The 19,557-nt window shown below is 37.6% G+C and overlaps 1 protein-coding gene across 1 annotated transcript in view; it reads left to right on the forward strand.

The window, feature by feature from the left end:
* Nucleotides 1–18,182, forward strand: part of epha4b (eph receptor A4b) — a 182,162-nt gene extending 163,980 nt beyond the window's left edge. Inside the window, exons 13-17 of the mRNA XM_067452466.1 lie at nucleotides 2,228–2,437; nucleotides 6,371–6,520; nucleotides 10,303–10,496; nucleotides 13,284–13,421; nucleotides 15,409–18,182. Coding sequence (XP_067308567.1) covers nucleotides 2,228–2,437; nucleotides 6,371–6,520; nucleotides 10,303–10,496; nucleotides 13,284–13,421; nucleotides 15,409–15,508 — 792 coding nt within the window. The 3' untranslated portion in view covers nucleotides 15,509–18,182. The remainder of the gene's footprint in view (nucleotides 1–2,227; nucleotides 2,438–6,370; nucleotides 6,521–10,302; nucleotides 10,497–13,283; nucleotides 13,422–15,408) is intronic.
* Nucleotides 18,183–19,557: the final 1,375 nt, after the last annotated feature.

Consider the following 19,557-nt stretch of genomic DNA (forward strand, 5'->3'; position numbering starts at 1 on the left):
CAGAGACAGGAAGTGAGTAAATGAATTCGGGAGATTTATAATAAGGTTACGCTCGCTCCACCAAGCTGCCATAACGTCTCTTCCGCAGTCCTCACTAATTTATTACCGCCTTTGTCACCCAGCAGATCAGGCCATGAAGTTTTATTACGCACAGCACAGATACGTTTTCCTTTAAGTCAGGACTCTTTTTAATTGCCTACACTTTGAGAAAATGAAAATGAAATCTAACACCCCCCCCCCCCCCACCCCTAAAAAGGGCCTGTCTGAGACTTTCGATCTTTCTGCAGCGTACATAATGAATCCCATAAATACCCCCTTAGCCCACATAAAAAGCTAATATAATTATGGGGTCCGTTTTATGGCTAATAGCTCATAGTTCGGCCACCCAGCTACATGTGTTTAATTAGAAGACAGATCAGTTAAGCATCACTTACTAGTAGAAAAACAAATTATTTATCTCTGTCTCTGTCTCTATATCTGCCTCTCTCTGCTCTTCCTGTAAGTAGTGTGGCTTCTGACAGTAGATTGATAACAACCAGTTGATCAGGCCGGACGATCAATCAGTGGCCACATTTCACAAAACACAGCGTAATTAACTTACCCATATTATGATGCATGAAACACTATACGAGCACATGTTTCTGATTGATATTGCTCGGTGGAACAAAAGTGGGGTTTTAACAAGATTAGTATACTGGCCTGATATGGAGATTAAGACATTGGGCTAATTGCTTATTGCAAAGATTGTTTCTGAGGCAAAATGGATGTCCAAGCTCTTTTGTTTAGCTAACAGAAGCACCAAATCCAGATGGTTTTACATTAATAAAGGCCTGTCAACATTATAGCAATTATGGCAGAAAGAGCTGTAAAACCAGAGGTCAGAGTCTTTTGCATAATGAATCAGATCTCAGGGCAAAACCAATGGAACTGTGACAATGGAGTGTTTGAAAAATACTGAGTAGTGTAGAAATTTTAACAAAAAGGAAATCTTCAGACATTTATGAGCAAATTACTACACTGTAAAAAATTATTTAGAAAAAAAGTAACCTGGTTGCCTTAAATTTTTGAGTTCATTGAAATTAAAATTTTGAGTTAATACAATGACAATTTTTTGAGATTCAACAACCTTTATTAAAATAGTATTAAAAGATTTTGTAAGCATATTGGGTAATTGTGTGGTTTTTTTTCTGATGATGCAGTGAAACATGCCAAATAGTGCTATTTTCATTATTTATCAAAAAATGTTATGTGGTTCAGATACAAAAAATATTTTGAGTTTCTATTTATGAAACAAATTTCCTTCATTGTATCAACTCAAATTTTTAATTTCAATAAACTCAAATATTTAAGGCAACCAGGTTACTTACTTTTTTAAGTTAAACCAACAAAAACCAACCAATTTGTTTTACAGGGTATTCATATTTTGATTATTATTATTATTAAATAAGATTAAACTAACATATATATAAATACAGATATATAGATATTAACAGATAAATATTCAGTAATACTATTGTAGCTCATCTGTTTGATCGGACCACACAGACCAGCTTCGCTCCCCACGTGCATCAATGAGCCTTGACTGCCCATGACCCTGTCTCCGGTTCATCACTGTTCCTTCCTTGGAACCTTTTTGCTAGATACTGACCACTGCAGAACGGGAACACCCCACAAGAGCTGCAGTTTTGGAGATGCTCTGACCCAGCCGTCTAGCCATCACAATTTGGCCCTTGTCAAACTCGCTTAAATCCTTACGCTTGCCCATTTTTCCATCAGCATCAACTTTGAGGACAAAATGTTTACTTACCTAATATATCCCACCCTCTAACAGGTGGCGTGATGAAGAGATAATCACTGTTATTCACTTCACCGGTCATAATGTCATGTCTGATCGGAGTGTGAATACATTCTCGCACACTATTAATATGGTACATAGATAATATATAATAAAATAATAATAATAATTTAACATTCAAGATTTGTTAAATAAAAATGAAATAAAAAATTGTTAGTTCAAGATACCTGATGTTAGCAAATTGTAAAGCATTACCAACGTACTTACAGTTGTCTCTGCATGTAAATAAAGTTTCCAGTTTCCAGAACCACAATAAGTTTTGCATCCTGCTGCTACAGGAGAACAGTTTTAAGTTATTCAAACCTTTGTTTTCAGAGTGTGCATTACCTGTAAAATCTATTAAAACTAACGTGTTGTCACTTTCTCTTGCAGAAACACGATGGGCAGTTTACGGTCATTCAGCTGGTGGGAATGATGCGTGGTATTGCTTCAGGGATGAAGTATCTGTCTGACATGAGCTACGTCCACCGTGACCTGGCGGCACGCAACATCCTGGTGAACAGTAACCTGGTGTGCAAAGTGTCGGACTTTGGCCTGTCCAGAGTGTTAGAGGACGACCCTGAAGCTGCGTACACCACACGGGTAAAACACCTTTCAGCCGTCAAGGTTATATTAGATCCTGGAGTGAGTCATCATCCATTTTACAAAAACAGGGAATGAAGGAAGAACTAAACGCATCAAACATTCATGTTGTTTTTTTGTTTTGCAACATCTTGTTTGCGGTATAAATTCGAGCAGTTGCTGTTTGTGTAGTGGTTTTTCAGAGCTAGCTTTCATCGTCGTCTATTTTTTTGCTAATGCAGTGAATCTAACGAGTCCTGAGACCTTAAGAAATATTGACTGAAATGTCTCAGGGCTGCATAGAGAAAGAGATGTCTCTTATGATCTTTGAAAGTGTTTAATTTTGTGTGAATGAACTAAGATGAGACACAGAGAGAAAGAGACATGAGGTGTTTGAGAAGTGAGTCGGCTTTCTCAGGGGTCAGTTTCTCTGTCCACCCAGCATGTATTAATTACATCCGTTTCTGACAGGACAGCCGTCTCCAAACCCCCTACACTCATTCCTCTCGCGCACTCTGTCCTTCTCAGCTCGATAATTGGTAAGCACCCTGTGGATGCGTATGAAGGCCAAGGGCAAGATAGGGACGCAAGGCTGTGTAAGTGTGTGTGTGTGTGTGTGTGTTTGTCTAGCCGTCGGTGTCCACTCGGGTGGACAAAGCATAGACTCAGCAGGAGAATCTGTTGTCACATGCACACAAGAGAGGGAGGTGCTTGTACAACCCTGAACAGACCCCTGCAGATTGCCTTTTGATGTTCGTGTGTGCACGTCTGAGGCAAAATGTGTGTTTCACACAGGGAGGAACTCTTAAAATATAAGTGGCTCTGACATTCAATGCCCCGTGCCCCGTTGCTTCAAGTCCTGAAATCATGAGCAGACAAAACCCTCCAGGCCACGCGAGGCAGCCGTTTATGTGCCGTGACTTTATATAATTAAAAAATTGTAAAGATCGCTTTTTGAAATTCTCTTTAAATGATTTTACCCCATGGGCCCTGCTGCCGTTCTTTGGCACTCTTGTCACGTATGTCTATATAGAGTACAGCCAGTTTGTCTTTTGTTTGACTTTGACTGTAGAGATTAACTACAAACTACTGCAGCTATTTAAAAAGGAATTTAAGGAAATACAAATCCCGCCATAATACTAGAAAAGGAAAGACAAATGTTCTATCTATTCTGCTGGTTGTTTAAGGGGTGTTTCTTTAACTATCAGAGAATGAAATCTCTTTAAAAAAAAAAAATTTCACACTCTCATTCATTTTATTAGTATACCAACAATATCCAACAGAATTCAGTCATTATTTTTATCATGGAAATTACGCCACATTGTCATTTCAACTGCATCTCAGATTATATATTATATGTTTAATAGCTTATTTTGTGGTGTAAATGATAATGATAGAAATACAATTGTATCATTTTTGTAATAAAATGGTCAACTCTGTCTTGCTACATTAAAGGGATAGTTCACCCAAAAAAGAAAATTTGATGTTTATCTGCTGGATACCCCTAGGGCATCCAAGATGTAGGTGTGTTTGTTTCTTCAGTAGAACACAAATGAAGATTTTTTTTTTTAACTCAAACCTTTGCTCGTATAATGCATGTCAATGGGAGTGTATTTCTATGAGAGTCACTATGAAAGTAAAAATCACAGACATACTTCCTTAAGACATGAAATGATTGATTTATCTGAGAAACTGAACAATATTTAAGTTACAAACCCGATTCCAAAAAAGTTGAGACACTTGTGACAATTGTGAATAAAAACAGAATGCAATGATGTGGAAGTTTCCCATTTCAATATTTTATTCAGAATACAACATCAGTGACAAATCAAATGTTTAAACTGAGAACATTGTTAATTTTAAGAGAAAAATAAGTTGATTTTAAAATGTATGGCATCAACACACCTCAAAAAAGTGTGGGAAAAAAATGCCACTGTGTGGCAACCCCTCTGCTTTTTTAAAAATGTCTGGGGACTGAGGAGGCAAGTTGCTCAAGTTTAGGAATAGGAATGTTGTCCCATTCTTGTCTAATACAGGCTTTTACTTGCTCAACTGTCTTAGGTCTTCTTTGTCACATCTTCCTCTTTATGATGTGCCAATTTTTTTCTATGGGTGAAAGATCTTTACTGCAGGCTGGCCATTTCAGTACTCAGATCCTTCTTCTACACAGCCATAATGTTGTAATTGATACAGTATGTGGTCTGGCATTGTCATGTCGGAAAATACAAGGTCTTCCCTGAAAGAGACGACGTCTGCATGTCTAGAACTTTGATATACATTTGCATTGATATACATTTGAGCATTGATGGTGCCTTTCCAGATGTGTAAGCTGCCTATGCACTAATGCAACTTCATACAATCAGAGATGCAGGCTTCTGAACTGAGCGCTGATAACAACTTGGGTTGTCCTTGTCCTCTTTAGCCCGGATGACATGGCATCCCAGTTTTCCAAAAAGAACTTCAATTTTTGATTCGTCTGACCACAGAACAGTTTTCTACTTTGTCAGAATCCATTTTAAATGAGCCTTGGCCCAGAGAAAACGCCTACGCTTCTGGATCATGTTTAGATATGGCTTTTTTTGCCTATAGAGTTTTAGCCGGCAATGGCGAATGTCACAGTGGATTGTGCTCACCATTTTCTAGAAGTAATCCTGAGTCCATGTTGTGATTTCCATTACAGTAGCATTCCTTGACCCTTACGCACAGAGATTGCTCCAGATTCTCTGAATCTTTGGATTATATTATGCACCGTAGATGATGATAACTTCAAACTCTTTACAGTTGTTTTCCTTTCTGATATTGCTTCACAATTTTTTGCAGCAGCATTGGGGGAATTGGTGATCCTCTGCCCATCTTGACTTCTGAGAGACACGGCCTCTCTGAGAGGCTCTTTTTATACCCAAGACATGTTGCCAAATGACCTAATAAGTTGCAAATTGGTCCTCCAGCTGTTCCTTATATGTACTTTTAACTTTTCTGACCTCTTATTGCTACCTGTCCCAACTTTTTTGGAATGTGTAGCTCTCATGAAATCCAAAATGAGCCAATAGTTGGCATGACATTTCAGAAAGGTCTCACTTTCAACATTTGATGTTATCTATATTCTATTGTGAATAAAATATACATTTATGAGATTTGTAAATTATTGCATTCCTTTTTTTTTCATAATTTGAAGTGAAGTGTCCCAACTTTTTTGGAATCAGGTTTGAATTTGTTACCTCTTATCAGACGAATCTCATCTAGTATTCCCCAGCGCCATTACTTCTATCGAGTAAGGTAAAAAAAAAAAAAAATGGCACGATCATAGATATATATAGATTCAGATTATAAATGTGACAAAATACTTATTATTTTTGTGGAAACTGACAATTTTTTCCCCCTGGAATCATTTGATAGAAACTTCCAAAGGACAGCATTTATTTGAAATAGAAACATTTTGTTGAATTTAAAAATGTATTTCTGTAAAATGTAATCTATTGATCAATTTAATTTGTCCTTGCTGAATAAATGTATTTATTTCTTTAAAAAAAGAACCCAAACTTTTAGCTTTTGAACAGTAGTGTATTTTTACTTTTAATTTTTACCTTTTTTTGACAAGCATTTCATTGGAAATTAGTATTACGCACAGTAAATTTTGTAAAGTTTTCTTTACATATCCTGTATCATATTCAATTTCAAGCTTTTACACTATATCTAATTGGTAACCAAGTACACTAATTTTTGAGAACTTATTTGCTGTGGTGGTAACTATGCCACAAATGTGGGACAATTCTTGTAAAAAAAAAAAAAATCATTTTTAAACAATACATTATTTATCTATATTTAAAAAAATACAATCCCATCCCAGTGACATAAAGACCTTTATATACTGCAGCAAAACTAAATAAAAATCAACCCCTGGGATATGAAAGTACCTGAATTTAAAGAAACACCATCTTTTTATTTTATTTTTAGGGTGGAAAAATTCCCATTCGATGGACGGCTCCTGAGGCTATAGCGTACAGGAAGTTCACCTCAGCAAGTGACGTTTGGAGTTACGGCATCGTCATGTGGGAGGTGATCTCATATGGAGAGCGGCCTTATTGGGAGATGTCTAATCAAGACGTAAGTGTCCTTGAGAAACTTGAAACAGTCATGTTCTCGCGTGTATTGTTTAAATTGAAATCTGCTCCACTAATATCTAATATCTCCACTAATATCATTTCCATTGAAGCCTCTTGGGGGGGGGGGGGGGGGGGGGTGTGTCCTTGTAAGGAAAATCTTCCTGTGGCGATGTCTGTACAGAAACCGCTCGAATGACAATGGTTTTTAGGAGCCTCATAAACGAGAGCTGTCCAGCTGCTCCTGCCTTTAATACAAGCCAGTTAAACACACTTCATCCCTCACTGCTGTATTATGCTAACAGTTTCTGACTTCTCCCTTTATTGCCATCAGAGGAAATGTCAGAGAAATCTTGAAGACCTTCAGGGCACGCCTGATAATGATTTAGACCTTCTGTTCTCATTCAGAAACAAAGAAGCATGTTTCATGTCTAAAAGAAAATAGTTCATTTGATTTAAGAACATGAAGTGCCAGAGAACAGGAGGTGTTTTAACAATAAAAAATGAGTCATATAGGACATGTCTCGTACCGTTGAATTGTAGTCGGTCTGCTGTTACATGCCTTAATAGGTCAGAATGTTTTACGCCATGAAATGGACAATAGTTCATTAAGATAAAGTAATATTGAAATGTAAATGTAATGTTACTTACAATAATATGCCATGTACAGTATACTACCAAACTTAATTTTCCGCTAAAGTGCAGTGATGATGATAATAATAATAATAATAATAATACATTTTATTTCTAAACGCACTTTTCCTAAAACTCAAAGTGCTTAAACATCATACAATAAAGAATAATAACAATAAAATACAATAAAATAGTTACATTTAGTTACAATAAGCAGCTCTAAAAAGGTGTGTCTTTAAAGAATTCTTAAAACAGTCTAATGTTGTAGTCTCTAATTTCCGGTGGTAGAGCATTTCATAGACGTGGTGCTGATACCGAGAATGCTCGACAATCCTTGGAATTTAGATTATGTCGAGGCTGCTGGAGGATGCATGACCTGGAAGAGCGCAAAGAGCGTGTAGGAGTATGAGCGGTGACCAAACTACAGAGATAAGCAGGGGCCGTTCCATGAATGGCTTTATATGTAACCAAGGTTTTGAATTCGATACACGCTTGTATCGGCAGCCAATGCAAATCAAAGAGTACGGGAGAAATATGTTGACGAGTATTTGTGTGTCAATAACCGGGCGGCTGAATTTTGTATATATTGTAATTTTTTGATGGACCGAATAGAGCGCATTGCAGTAATCAAGCCTTGATGTAATGAAGGCGTGAATAAGCCTTTCTGCATCTGGCCACGATAGAAATGGTTGTAATCTAGCGATATTTCTAAGATGGAAAAATTCAGTTTTTGAGACATTTTAATATGAGCGTCGAACATAAGTTCAGTGTCAAAAATAACTCCAAGGTTGCACACTTGAAAAGACAGGGTAGCAAAGTCATTGACAGTAATCAGTTCTGGAATATTTCGTTTAAGGAGAGATGTTGATGTACCAACGTAAAGAAGTTCTGTCTTAGCCTGGTTGAGCTTAAGAAAATTTGGTTTACTAATTTTGTATTGATTTTATAACTTTTATTTCATGCCACGTTAACTTGCAGTTTTTAGAGTTTGGCTGCTGGATGAATTACGGACACTTAAAACCCAGCAAAGAAAGATTGATCGCTTGTATAGAAAAACTGGTCTTACTGCCCAGAAATGAATGTTTGAAGAACAGCAAATGAAATATCATCTTGCCCTTAAATCCACCAGAGAGGAATATTACTCGCACATGATTAATGAATGTGCAGGTAACCCAAGGTTGATGTTTAAAACAATTAACAAACTTCTTAAACCTCAAAACCAAAACATTTGTTCCTCTCTTGAGAAGTGTAACAAATTTTAATTAATATTTTACAGAGAAAGTTCAAGATATCTATAGCTCCATGGCTTATGATCCCTCTCGTCTATCTAACGAGATCCGTCCTACGCATTTATCTTCTACTTTCTTTAATTTTCTCACTGTTATCACATATGATATTTCAAAAGTGGTCATGTCTATGAATTCATCTACATGCTCTCTTGACCCCGTACCTACTGAGATTTTTAAAAAGTGTTTAACATTAGTTTGCCCTTCTATCACTGGTATTATTAATCACTCTTTATTAACTGGTAAGGTTCCTTCGGCCCTTAAGTTAGCTGCCATCACACCAGTCCCTAAAAAGACTGGTTGTGATGTGGATTAATTGTCTAACTTTAAGCCTATTGCCCATCTACCGTTTTATCTAAGGTTTTGGAATGAGTTGTAGCTGGCCAGCTACAGCAATACCTGTCCATCAACAATCTCCTAGAACCATTTCAGTTAGGATTTAGATCAGGCTATAGTTCTGAGACTTCTCTCGTCGAGGACTCAAATGATCTTCTTATTTCTGCTGATATGGGTGCCTGTAGTATCTAAGTATTGTTAGACATCACTGCTGCATTTGATACAATATCTCATGTTGTCCTTCTTGAATGATTGTCTGTATGGCTAGGAATCTCTGGTACTGTATTAGAATGGTTTACATCTTATCTCACAAATCGATTTCAGTTTGGGTCTTTGGGGGGAAACAAATCTTTACCAACATTAGTTTAGCAGGGTGTCCCACAAGGGTCTGTTCTTCGTCCCATCTTATTTAGCATCTATATGTTGAATCTGGGTAACATAATTTGTAAGTTTGGGTTAGGATTTCATTTTTATGCTGACAACACGCAGATTTACATCAGCATGCACCCAAACCCAAACCTAGCGGTCACAGCCCTTAGCAACTGCTTGGATGAGATAAAAACGTATAAAACACACACAGTGGGGAGCGGCAGCCAATTGCATCAGCGTCCTCTCCGTTTCCGTTTCTGTCAAATCATATAGTGTGCCTAGGTGGAATACCAGGTGTATTATCATCAAAAGACGAAAAGGACTGAAAGATTCAGAAAGATACTTACATTTGAAAAAGATCCCAAATTAATTTAGTATGGTTTTATAGCAACAATAAAAACAGCAATGACACTTGCTGACACAATAACATGGTAGCAACTATATTACAGGATTTTACTTTTCAACATTTTTATTGATTTGACTGAATAAAGTTACAGTAAAAACAACAAGTTAACAATGGACAAATGCTGTAGAAACAAGTAATTTCACTCGGCGGCCATCTTTGAAAGGGGAAAATTTTTAATTAAGTAAACTTAATTAAAAATTATGTTTACAGACATTACCTTTAACTCTAAGGGCCATATTTACTAAACAGGGCAAAATAGCCTGAGAGTACAATTCCAAAAATGTACAGATGGGAGTGGACGATTCTGCACGTGATCGTCTGGCGGCGTGCAAGTGAAGGCAGACTTAGCCGGCAATCTGCCAAGAGCGCCGCAAATTAGTGTCTGGTTTAAAACATGCTTTTTTTGGACGGTAAATAATGGTGCAAACACCAGAAAATTGACAAGCACAAACTTTAGTAAACCAACTTGCGTGATTCATTTAAATACTCTTCTCCCATAAATATTGTGTCTAAAAGGGAAACTCTTACAAATGCATATGCAATAAGGTCAGACGCAAAAATAACCCTGTCCACGCCTTTTCAGCGCTAGTTTTTCACTGCACCAAAAGATAGTTTGCGCTGGAACAATCTGATAGTACACTTAACTTCTTCTACACAGACAATGGACCTTATTTTTATGGACATTAAGGGAGTGCAGTTTCACGTTTTGCTCTGTGCGCATTGTTTTATATTTTGATGCATGTGCCTCTTTTTTAGGTGATTAAAGCTATAGATGAGGGTTACAGGCTGCCCGCTCCAATGGACTGCCCCGTGGTCCTCCACCAGCTGATGTTGGACTGCTGGGAGAAGACTAGAAGTGACCGGCCCAAATTTGGGCAGATCGTCAACACTCTTGACAAACTCATCCGCAACCCCAACAGTCTGAAAGAGCTTGCCAACAGCTCAGTCTGGTGAGAAACTGATTACTTTTCACACTATGCCTAACCCTGCATTAAGCCACTTTTTGACCCCGGGTTAAGTGATGGTTACGGTGCAATAAATCATGTTAAATCTTCACTGTAAAAAAAATATTAATAAATATTATATAATAAATTAGTTACCTGGTTGCCTTAAAATTTTGAGTTCATTGAAATAAAAAAATGTTAGATAATACTATGAACATTTTTGAGAATCGACAACCTTTATTCAACTAAGATTTTGTAAGCATATTGGGTAACTGTGTGTGTTTTATTTGTGATGACGCAGTGAAATATGTCAAATTGTGCCATTTTCATGATTTATCACATTTTTTTATGTGGTTCAGATACAATAATATTTCGAGTTTCTATTTATTAAACCAATTTCCTTCATTGTATCAACTTTTTTATTTCAATAAACTTAAATTTTAAGGCAACCAGGTTACTTACTTTTTTATGTTAAACCAACAATTTTTTACAGTGTTGTTTTCCTGTAAAAACAATTTAAACAAGATAATTTGAACATAAGATAATTTACACTGCACTTCAAAATTTTTTTTTTATAAATTAATACTTTTATGCAATGATGCATTAAACTGATAAAAGGAGACCGTAAGGAAATGTATAATGTTAGAAAAGATTTATGTTTCAAATAAATAGTGTCATTATAGATTTCTAAAAATTAAAATGTTTATATATATATATATATATATATATATATATAGAGAGAGAGAGAGAGAGAGAGAGAGAGAGAGAGAGAGAGAGAGAGAGAGAGAGAGAGAGAGAGAGAGAAAGAGATTTTAGAGAGAGAGTTATTAAAGGCCCACTGAAGTGCCTTGAAACGCGCCGCATTATTCAGTGTTGACGTGATTTCCCCTGAAACGGCTTCAGCTGTTAGCAGCTCCTCCCCTTTTTGGAAACAGCCAATAGTGTTTCGTTAATATACAGTTTGACTAGAGCCCAAGAGCGGACCTTTCTCTGTTTGTTAAAGCCAGTTTCCTCTAAGCATTTATCATCATCATCTCCTCCATATTGCTTTGAAATGCAGCATTCTGTGCAGAATTCAAATGGGTCGATATGTTTGTTGTCTGCGTCGACTCGCGCATATGATCCGCGCTGCCCTCTCGTGTCTCTAGTCAACGGCTCTGGTCTTTAGACTATGTGTCTGCGCTGCAGCGGTGCGTGAAACTTACGTGAAAACAGACTTTATTCGCCTCAAATGAAAGCATATTTACACTGAATCGTTCCCTATCACATAGCACACTCTATATGTGTATATGTGATAGGGAACGATTCAGTGTAAATATGCTTATTTAACCCCTTAAATTTTGATTTCAGTGGACCTTTAAGCAGCACAACTGGTTTCAACATTGATAGTAATGAAAAAATCTTTCTTTAGCACCAAATCAACATATTATAATGATTTCTGAAGTAAATTAAGCTTCACTGGTTTAACAATGATAAAGTGGTGGAAACATGAAACACAAAGAACAACGGCAGTTTAAACCATTGTCTCTTTTAAAGCGATGTACAGATAAAATGTTTAAAAGCCACAAAAACAAATCCCTAACGGCTCAAATAAATCCAGAGAAAATCCAATCCAGCTTTTCTTTGTCTGCCCCATGAACTCTCAAATCTTTCATTTAATGAGAGACAACAAGCTGATAAACTCCACATTGTCTAATATAACCAAACCTAGTGTCACTGGTCCTTTTTCAGCAGACATCCATCTTGCAGCTTTGTAAAAAGTCGTTGGCGTGTAGATAGCCTGAACCCCTATTGTAAAACCTGACATTAGACAGAGCGCAGACTCTCCCCTCCACCTGTGGTTTATCAGGAGCGCTGGAGACGGAGAGGCAGAGTTCACATTACAGCCGTAAAGCTAGTGAGTCAGAGCCCTTCTAGAGATATACGCTTCCTCAAACCCATCACAGTCTCTCTGATTACAGCCCAACCTGCCAGTCATTTTATCCCTCTGTGTCCATAGAGGACAAAGAAGAACGAGGGCGTTAAATACATCCCATGTCTGAGATTGAATTGACCCCCGGTTTTCACTCAAACGCTGCTGTCACTCAACAGTGTGAGCCTAACCCGTCTGTCACGAAGAGCTGAAAGGGAACACAATGGGTTTTAACCTCAACTGCAACTCTTTAACTTTAATGCTGTTCTCATGAAAGGGATGGTTCACCCCCCCCCCCCCCCCCCAAAAAAAAAAAATTGTCATTACTTACTCACCCCTGTGTTGTTCCAAACCTGAGATTCTTTCTTCTGTTGAACACAAAATAAGATTTTTTTGAGGAATGTCGGTAAGCAGACAGTTGATGGTAGCCATTGACTTTCATAGTATGGGAAAAAATACTATGGAAGTCAATGGGTGATGTCAACTGTCTGGTTACAGACATTCCTCAAAATATCTTCTTTTGTGTTCAACAGAAGACAGTTTTAGAAATTTCTTTAAACAACATGAGGGTGACATGTTGACATGGCATTTTTTGGTGAACTATCCCTTTAAGAAATCGACTCTCACAAGGAAGTGCAAGAAAGTTCTTGGATCAGCTTGCTTTGTTGGTCCTGAAAAATTGCTATCATTAAACTCAGAGACAGAGACAAATGATAGAGTGATTAGATTTGTGTTAACTATAGGCCTTAAGTTGAAGCCTTAACACTATAACCTACAATTCTAAAGACGATTTATTATGCAAGAGCAGTATTCCAGCTCTGTACTCACTTCTTTAGCATTGAACCAGACCACAATTGATACAAATTCAATTTCCTTCCCAGGGAAGACCCCACCACCCCAGAGTTCAGCGTGAGTACGGTGGATGAATGGCTAGATGCCGTCAATATGGGCCAGTACAAGGACAACTTCGCCAGCGCGGGCTACGTTTCCCTAGATTCCGTACTGTACATCAGCATGTGGTAAGTTTTTGTGTAAGGCTCACATCTTATCAAGTGTGCTAACCAGATTTGTTGTATTATTATTATTATTTTATTTAAATGTTTGGGGTGAATACGATTTTGTTCCCCTTGAAAAAAAATATATTTTTTTTTATTTAAGTTTTATATTTATTTATTTAAAATAAATGTTTTTCTTTTTAACTTTCTATTCATCTAAGAATTCTAAATTTTTTCATTAAAGTTTCAAAAATATTTTCAGCATTTATAATGTTACTTGAGCATCAAATCAGCATATGTGAATGATGAAAATGCTGCTTTGTCAATAAAGATGCAAAAAAAATATCATGAAAAAAAAAGTTGATTGGTTTGTATTAAAGGAACACTCCGCCATTTTTATAAATAGGGCTTATTCAACGAGTAGTTTTATTCAATTCACAACGAGTACAAATAGTGATGCAGATTAAGGCCCCGTCCACACGGAGACGCGTTAAGCTGTATACGTATAAATTTTGTACCGTATCAGCGTTTCGTCCACACGGATCCGGCGTTTTAGAAGCATGAATCTGATATTTTTCGAAACCGGGTCCCAAAGTGAGTAAATCTGAAAACGATCATCTTCCGTTTTCGTGTGTACAGCGAATCCGTATATTTTCTGAAACGGTGATGTCATCACACTACGTCCCGCACGGTGAAAGAGTTAAGGAATACAACTACGGGCACTGGGCATGCGCACATCAATATCGCGTCATTTAATTAACGTATCTGCATTATTGTAAGGGTATGTTTTGGGTTGGGGTAGGTGTAGGCATTAATAAAACACATCTGTTAAGTAGCAAATGTATTTATTGTTATTTTATTGTGAGATTTTGCCTCACCTCCGACCACTGCTATACCCCTTCTAGCCACAACTCTTCTTCTCTGTTTTTAGTGTATTTCTGCGGCAGAATTACAGCGCCACACACTGGCCTGGCATGCAAACTACATTGTTTTTAGTCCGTTTTGTAATCTCGTGTGGACGCAGATATTTCTTGAAACTTGAAAAAAAGATCGGATTAGGAAAGCGCTGGCTTCGTGTGGACGGGACATGCAGATTAGGAAATATTACACAACACATTGCGATCGCTCAACAGCTGGAGGACGTGAGGATGAGAGCCATGATATCTCTGCACCCAAGTAGCAGTGCTTCGCCTGTGCTTCCCTATAATATAGTCCCAAGTCAATATCGCATCGCTATTTGTACTCGTTGTGAATATGCAGGCCAGTGAAAAATGCATTTGCCCACATATCTAAATGTAGGAAAGAAGTTGAATAAGCCCTATTTATAAAAACGAATCGATGGAGTGTTCCTTTAATAATAGCTTTGCCCACAAAGAAATCTCTTTCAGTTATACACTCGTGTTCCACATTGTAGTGTATTAAACATTGAATAGGTTCTGATTACTGTACTAAAGTTAGACTACAGACACGAGATGTGGATCATATGCGCGAGTCGGCGCAGACAATAAACATATCGGACCCATTTAATTCCTGCACAGAATGCTGTATTTCAAAGCGATATGGAGGAGATTATGATGATAAACAGTTAGAGGAAACTAGCTTTACCAAACAGAAAGGCTCTAGTCAAACTGTATATTAACGAAAATCTATTGGCGGTTTCAAAAAAGAGGAGGAGCTGCTAACAGTGGGAACCGTTTCAGGGGAAATCACGTCAACACATTGAATAATGCGGCGCATTTCAGGGCACTTCAGGGGGCCTTTTAAAGAGCATTGTAATAATCTAAAGAACCCTTTTCCACTATAAAAACAACTTTTGCTCAATGGAAAGACTCCATCGATGTTAAAGGTTCTTCATGGAACCATCAATACCGATAAAGAACCTTTACTTTTAAGAGTGTACTTTTAAATAAACTGTTCTTTTATTGATTCTTCTACAACCAAACAACAAATCAACTGTATTCAGTAAGGATGACATGATTTCGTAATACTTTTTTTGTCCCTCCTTCCTCAGTGAGTTAAGCAAGATGGGTGTGACTCTGGTGGGGCACCAAAAGAAGATTCTCTCCGCCGTCCAGAGTTTGCACGCACAGGGGACTCACGTGCAGGTATAACAAGCCTTCTCCACCGCCCGAGAGCGTACAGACTGAGAGAGTTAACAACCGCTTCCACTACAGCCCCTATCTGCAGCTTCACCGTACAGTTCCCACCCTGGATGTTTTCCGCATATGACCCTTTTGTCAGCGCTCTGGCTTCCGTCCATGCACGTCCGAGCTTCCTACGAGCAGAGGGACACACAGAGACTGATCTACAACCGCTTGACTAGGCCACGGCGAATCAGATACAAAGTATTGTTATTAAACAAAAAAAAAGGAACAATAATACATTAGGGAGAATTCACAGCTTGCGTTTTACAGTTTTGGCATTTGCATTTCATATGTGATGTTTTGCATATCAAGGGTCGGACTATTTGTGAAAATAAGGGTTGTTGTTTCTTTTTATCACATCCGTGTTTGGGATATCAGTTCGGTTTATCTGCATCCACTATAAGTCACAGTACCATAACAGAAGATGTTTATAGTATATTTATTTTGTCGTAACTGAGGACCGATGGATTCAGGTCGCAGAATCCAATATTCAGGCGGAAGATGACAGACTTTTGCGTTCCACCAGCAAAGATGTCTTCCGCAACGACGAAGGAGAAGTGTGAGGCCAACGCAGGATGGCGAGATAAGAGCATTATATTCTATTTAGCTGAGAAATAACTGCTCTCCACATTCAACACATCACGTGTTACTTGCGCGACACGCTTTTAAATAAGAAACCGTTTGACTTCCAGACATGTCTTCAATAGAAAATGTAAATGTTATTTCTGTCCATTCGCCACACACTGCAGCGAAAGCAACTTTGAAACATAATTTACGTGATTATAGCGTGTGCACCACGTGCACCACGTTCGCATCGTCTTTACGTTTACACTCGTAGTGCGTGACGGCATATACTATTGTACTATAGTGTATAAAATGTACAGTGTTGATTTAAAAAAAGAAGACAAAATCGAAAAAACACGAGAAAACCTGTAGAATGTTTGTAATGATGTGCTTTTATTTAGTATGAAAAGGAGGAAGCGGCCGTGTGGTGGCGTTATCACCGCTGCGATAATAACTCATCTCTGGAATGTAGCATGGATCCTAAGCTTCATCTTTGATTGACAGGTGACAGTGACTGCAGTTTTTTCACTCAAGTGGTGCCCTTAGCTGCTTGACTTTAGATGCCTTATTAACTGTGCAGTTCTCTCTCTTTTTCTCGTCCTCCCCTTAGAAATGATATCATGAAGTATAATGTATATAGTATTTATCATTGCGTCACTGAGAAGCTGGAGCTCGATATTAAAGGCAGGCTCAACATGTTTACCGTTGTTTTAGTCTGCTGTTTGTGGAAACGCATTCGATTTCATGTATGGAGAGGTTTTATTAAATCTATTGGGCTGAACTAAATTCCTCATGGTAACTTTACCGAGACTGATTTGCTGCACTGTATATTTTTGTACTAGTGAGGTCGTTCTGTAAAGTCAAAGTCTACCTGTTTTATTTAAATATATATGAGACATAAATACAGGAACGGATGGTATTGAGAGATAATCATATTTCATATCATGATCATGATTCCCTAACGTCATTTCAAATTTCTTTTATGTCATCATTTGTTTCGACGCTTCAGCACAACGCTGTAACTAAAAACGCGAGAGCTACTCGGAATCTGTCGGGGTTTCTGGAAAATTTTGCCGAAAGGATTTGTATATGCTAAAAAAAATTAATTATGAGTGAAATAGTTCCGAGTGGCTTTTACTAAGCACACACAACCGCAGTTCCTTCAATTTTTTTAAGTAAAATCCATCATCATCTGTCATTAGGTTATATACAGTATAACTGGGTTATTTGCATAAATTCTGAAAATCTTGATATTTAGGCTTTACCATGCTTAAAACGTTGACATATTTAGTTTCCCTAATTAAAACGGCAAAACCACACACATTAAAAAATGTAAATCATACCGATACTGTAAATGGGTCACTACTACTGCACTTTTCTTTCATTTTGCATATCGTATTTTAACAAGAGAAAAACACGCTTCCTTAAGCAAGTGATAATGCATTTAAATGAATTCATTTGTTCTGTCCTGAGATTAGTTAGTGAACCTACTCTTAATCTGAGATTTTAATATGTAAAATAATTGCAGAAGGCCAAAAATTCATTTTTGAATCTAAAATGAAATCTATTCAACTCCGTCTAGGGAGGCAATATGCTGAAGTGGCGAAATTGGCTGCACAAAATCCCATTGAAACAATAAAAACATGATGTTGACGATGATGCTGATGATAACGGCAATATTAATGACCATTAATAAAACATAAGCTCCAGTTTTTGCTACTGCAACATAAACTTTCCCGGTTTGCAAATACAGCCAATAGGCTGTATACTGTATCTGTTCACCAATGAATCAAAGCAGGTGGTTTTGTGACTAAACAGTGTTAGAAGGATGTGGAATGTTGTTAATATGATAGAAGATGATAGATGAACATTGCTTATAAAATTGTTGTCTTTTGTTCTGCCCCGGCTCTGTACATGTGTTTGGGCTGATCCTTTGTGAATGATCTCTGTTCTTTTGTAAGCTATGTGCCCATCATCTCGTCACACACTGCAGGTTTCTATGAGCTCGCAAAAAAAGGGAGTACGCATTGAGGTTCTTCATGTCGCTGTAATAAATGCTAATATTTTTAATTTCTCACCTGAAGCTTTGGCATCTCTTTTCCTTCTTCTCTAAATGCACATGTGTCTTTGTCACACACAAAGACGACAATTGTTTTGGGACATGTTTTTAAACCTAAGCTTCGGTTTAGACTAGGGGTGTAAATGTACTCTGATGCATCCGTCTGAGACAATGCACACTATGTAATTCACAGTGATTTCACATCCAATATACTGTAATGTGCCCTATACATCTGACTGTAAACTCACCATGTAGGTTCTAGCATGTAGAAATATTTTAAAGGCTTTATGAATCACAACAAAATATTATAATTAGATATACACTATATTGGCAAAAGTATTGGGACAGTCCTCCATATAATTGAATCCAGCTTTTCCAATGACTTCCATGACCACTGGTGTTTAAAATCAAGCACCTAGGCATGCAGACACTTCTACAAACATTTGTTAAAGAATGGGTCACTCTCAGGAGCTCAGTGAATTCAAGCGTGGTACCGCAATTAGTTTCCACCTGTGCAATAAGTCCATTCGTGAAATGTCCTCACTACTAAATATTCTACGGTCAACTGTTAGTGGTATCATAACAAAGTGGAAGCAATTGGGAACAACAGCAACAGCCCACGTAAATTCACGGAATGGGATCAGTAAATGCTGAGGTGCACAGTGTGCAGAAGTCACTAACTTTCTGCTGAATTTGGTGGAGGGGGAATTATGGTGTGGGGTTGTTTATCAGAGGCTGGGATTGGCCCCTTAATTCCAATGAAAGGAACTCATTAAGCTTCAGCATACCAAGACATTTTGGACAATTTCATGATCCCAACTTTGTGGAAACAATTTGAGTATAGCCCCTTCCTATTCCAGCATGAGTTTAGTGTGGAGGAACTTGACTGGCTTGCACAGAGTCCAGACCTCAACCCGATAGAACATCTTTGGGATGAATTAGACCGGAGATGCGAGCCAGGCCTTCTCTTCCAACATTAGTGCCAGACCTCACAAACACGCTTCTAGAAAAATGGTAAAAAATATATATAAAACACCCATAAAAACACTCCTTAACCTTGTGGAAAGCCTTCCAAGAAAAGTTGTTATAGCTGCAAAGGGTGGACTAACTCCATATTAATCCCTATGGATTAAGAATGGGATGTCATTAAAATTCATATAATAATTCATATATATGTCATATAAAATGTGCATATATAGGCAGGTGTCCCAAAACTATATATGTACACACACATGAGTATATAGTTACAAATCTGAATATATAAATGAAGCCAGGAGAAACATCGTGCGCATGAACCAAGAAGTTATAAAAGGCTTTTCAATCCACAAATCATATTCACCATGGAATTAATGTAGCAACGCTATATGTAGTATTGTGGCAGAAACTGTCAAAT

This window comes from Pseudorasbora parva, chromosome 9 (genome assembly GCF_024679245.1).
Source record: "Pseudorasbora parva isolate DD20220531a chromosome 9, ASM2467924v1, whole genome shotgun sequence".
Lineage (NCBI taxonomy): Eukaryota > Metazoa > Chordata > Actinopteri > Cypriniformes > Gobionidae > Pseudorasbora > Pseudorasbora parva.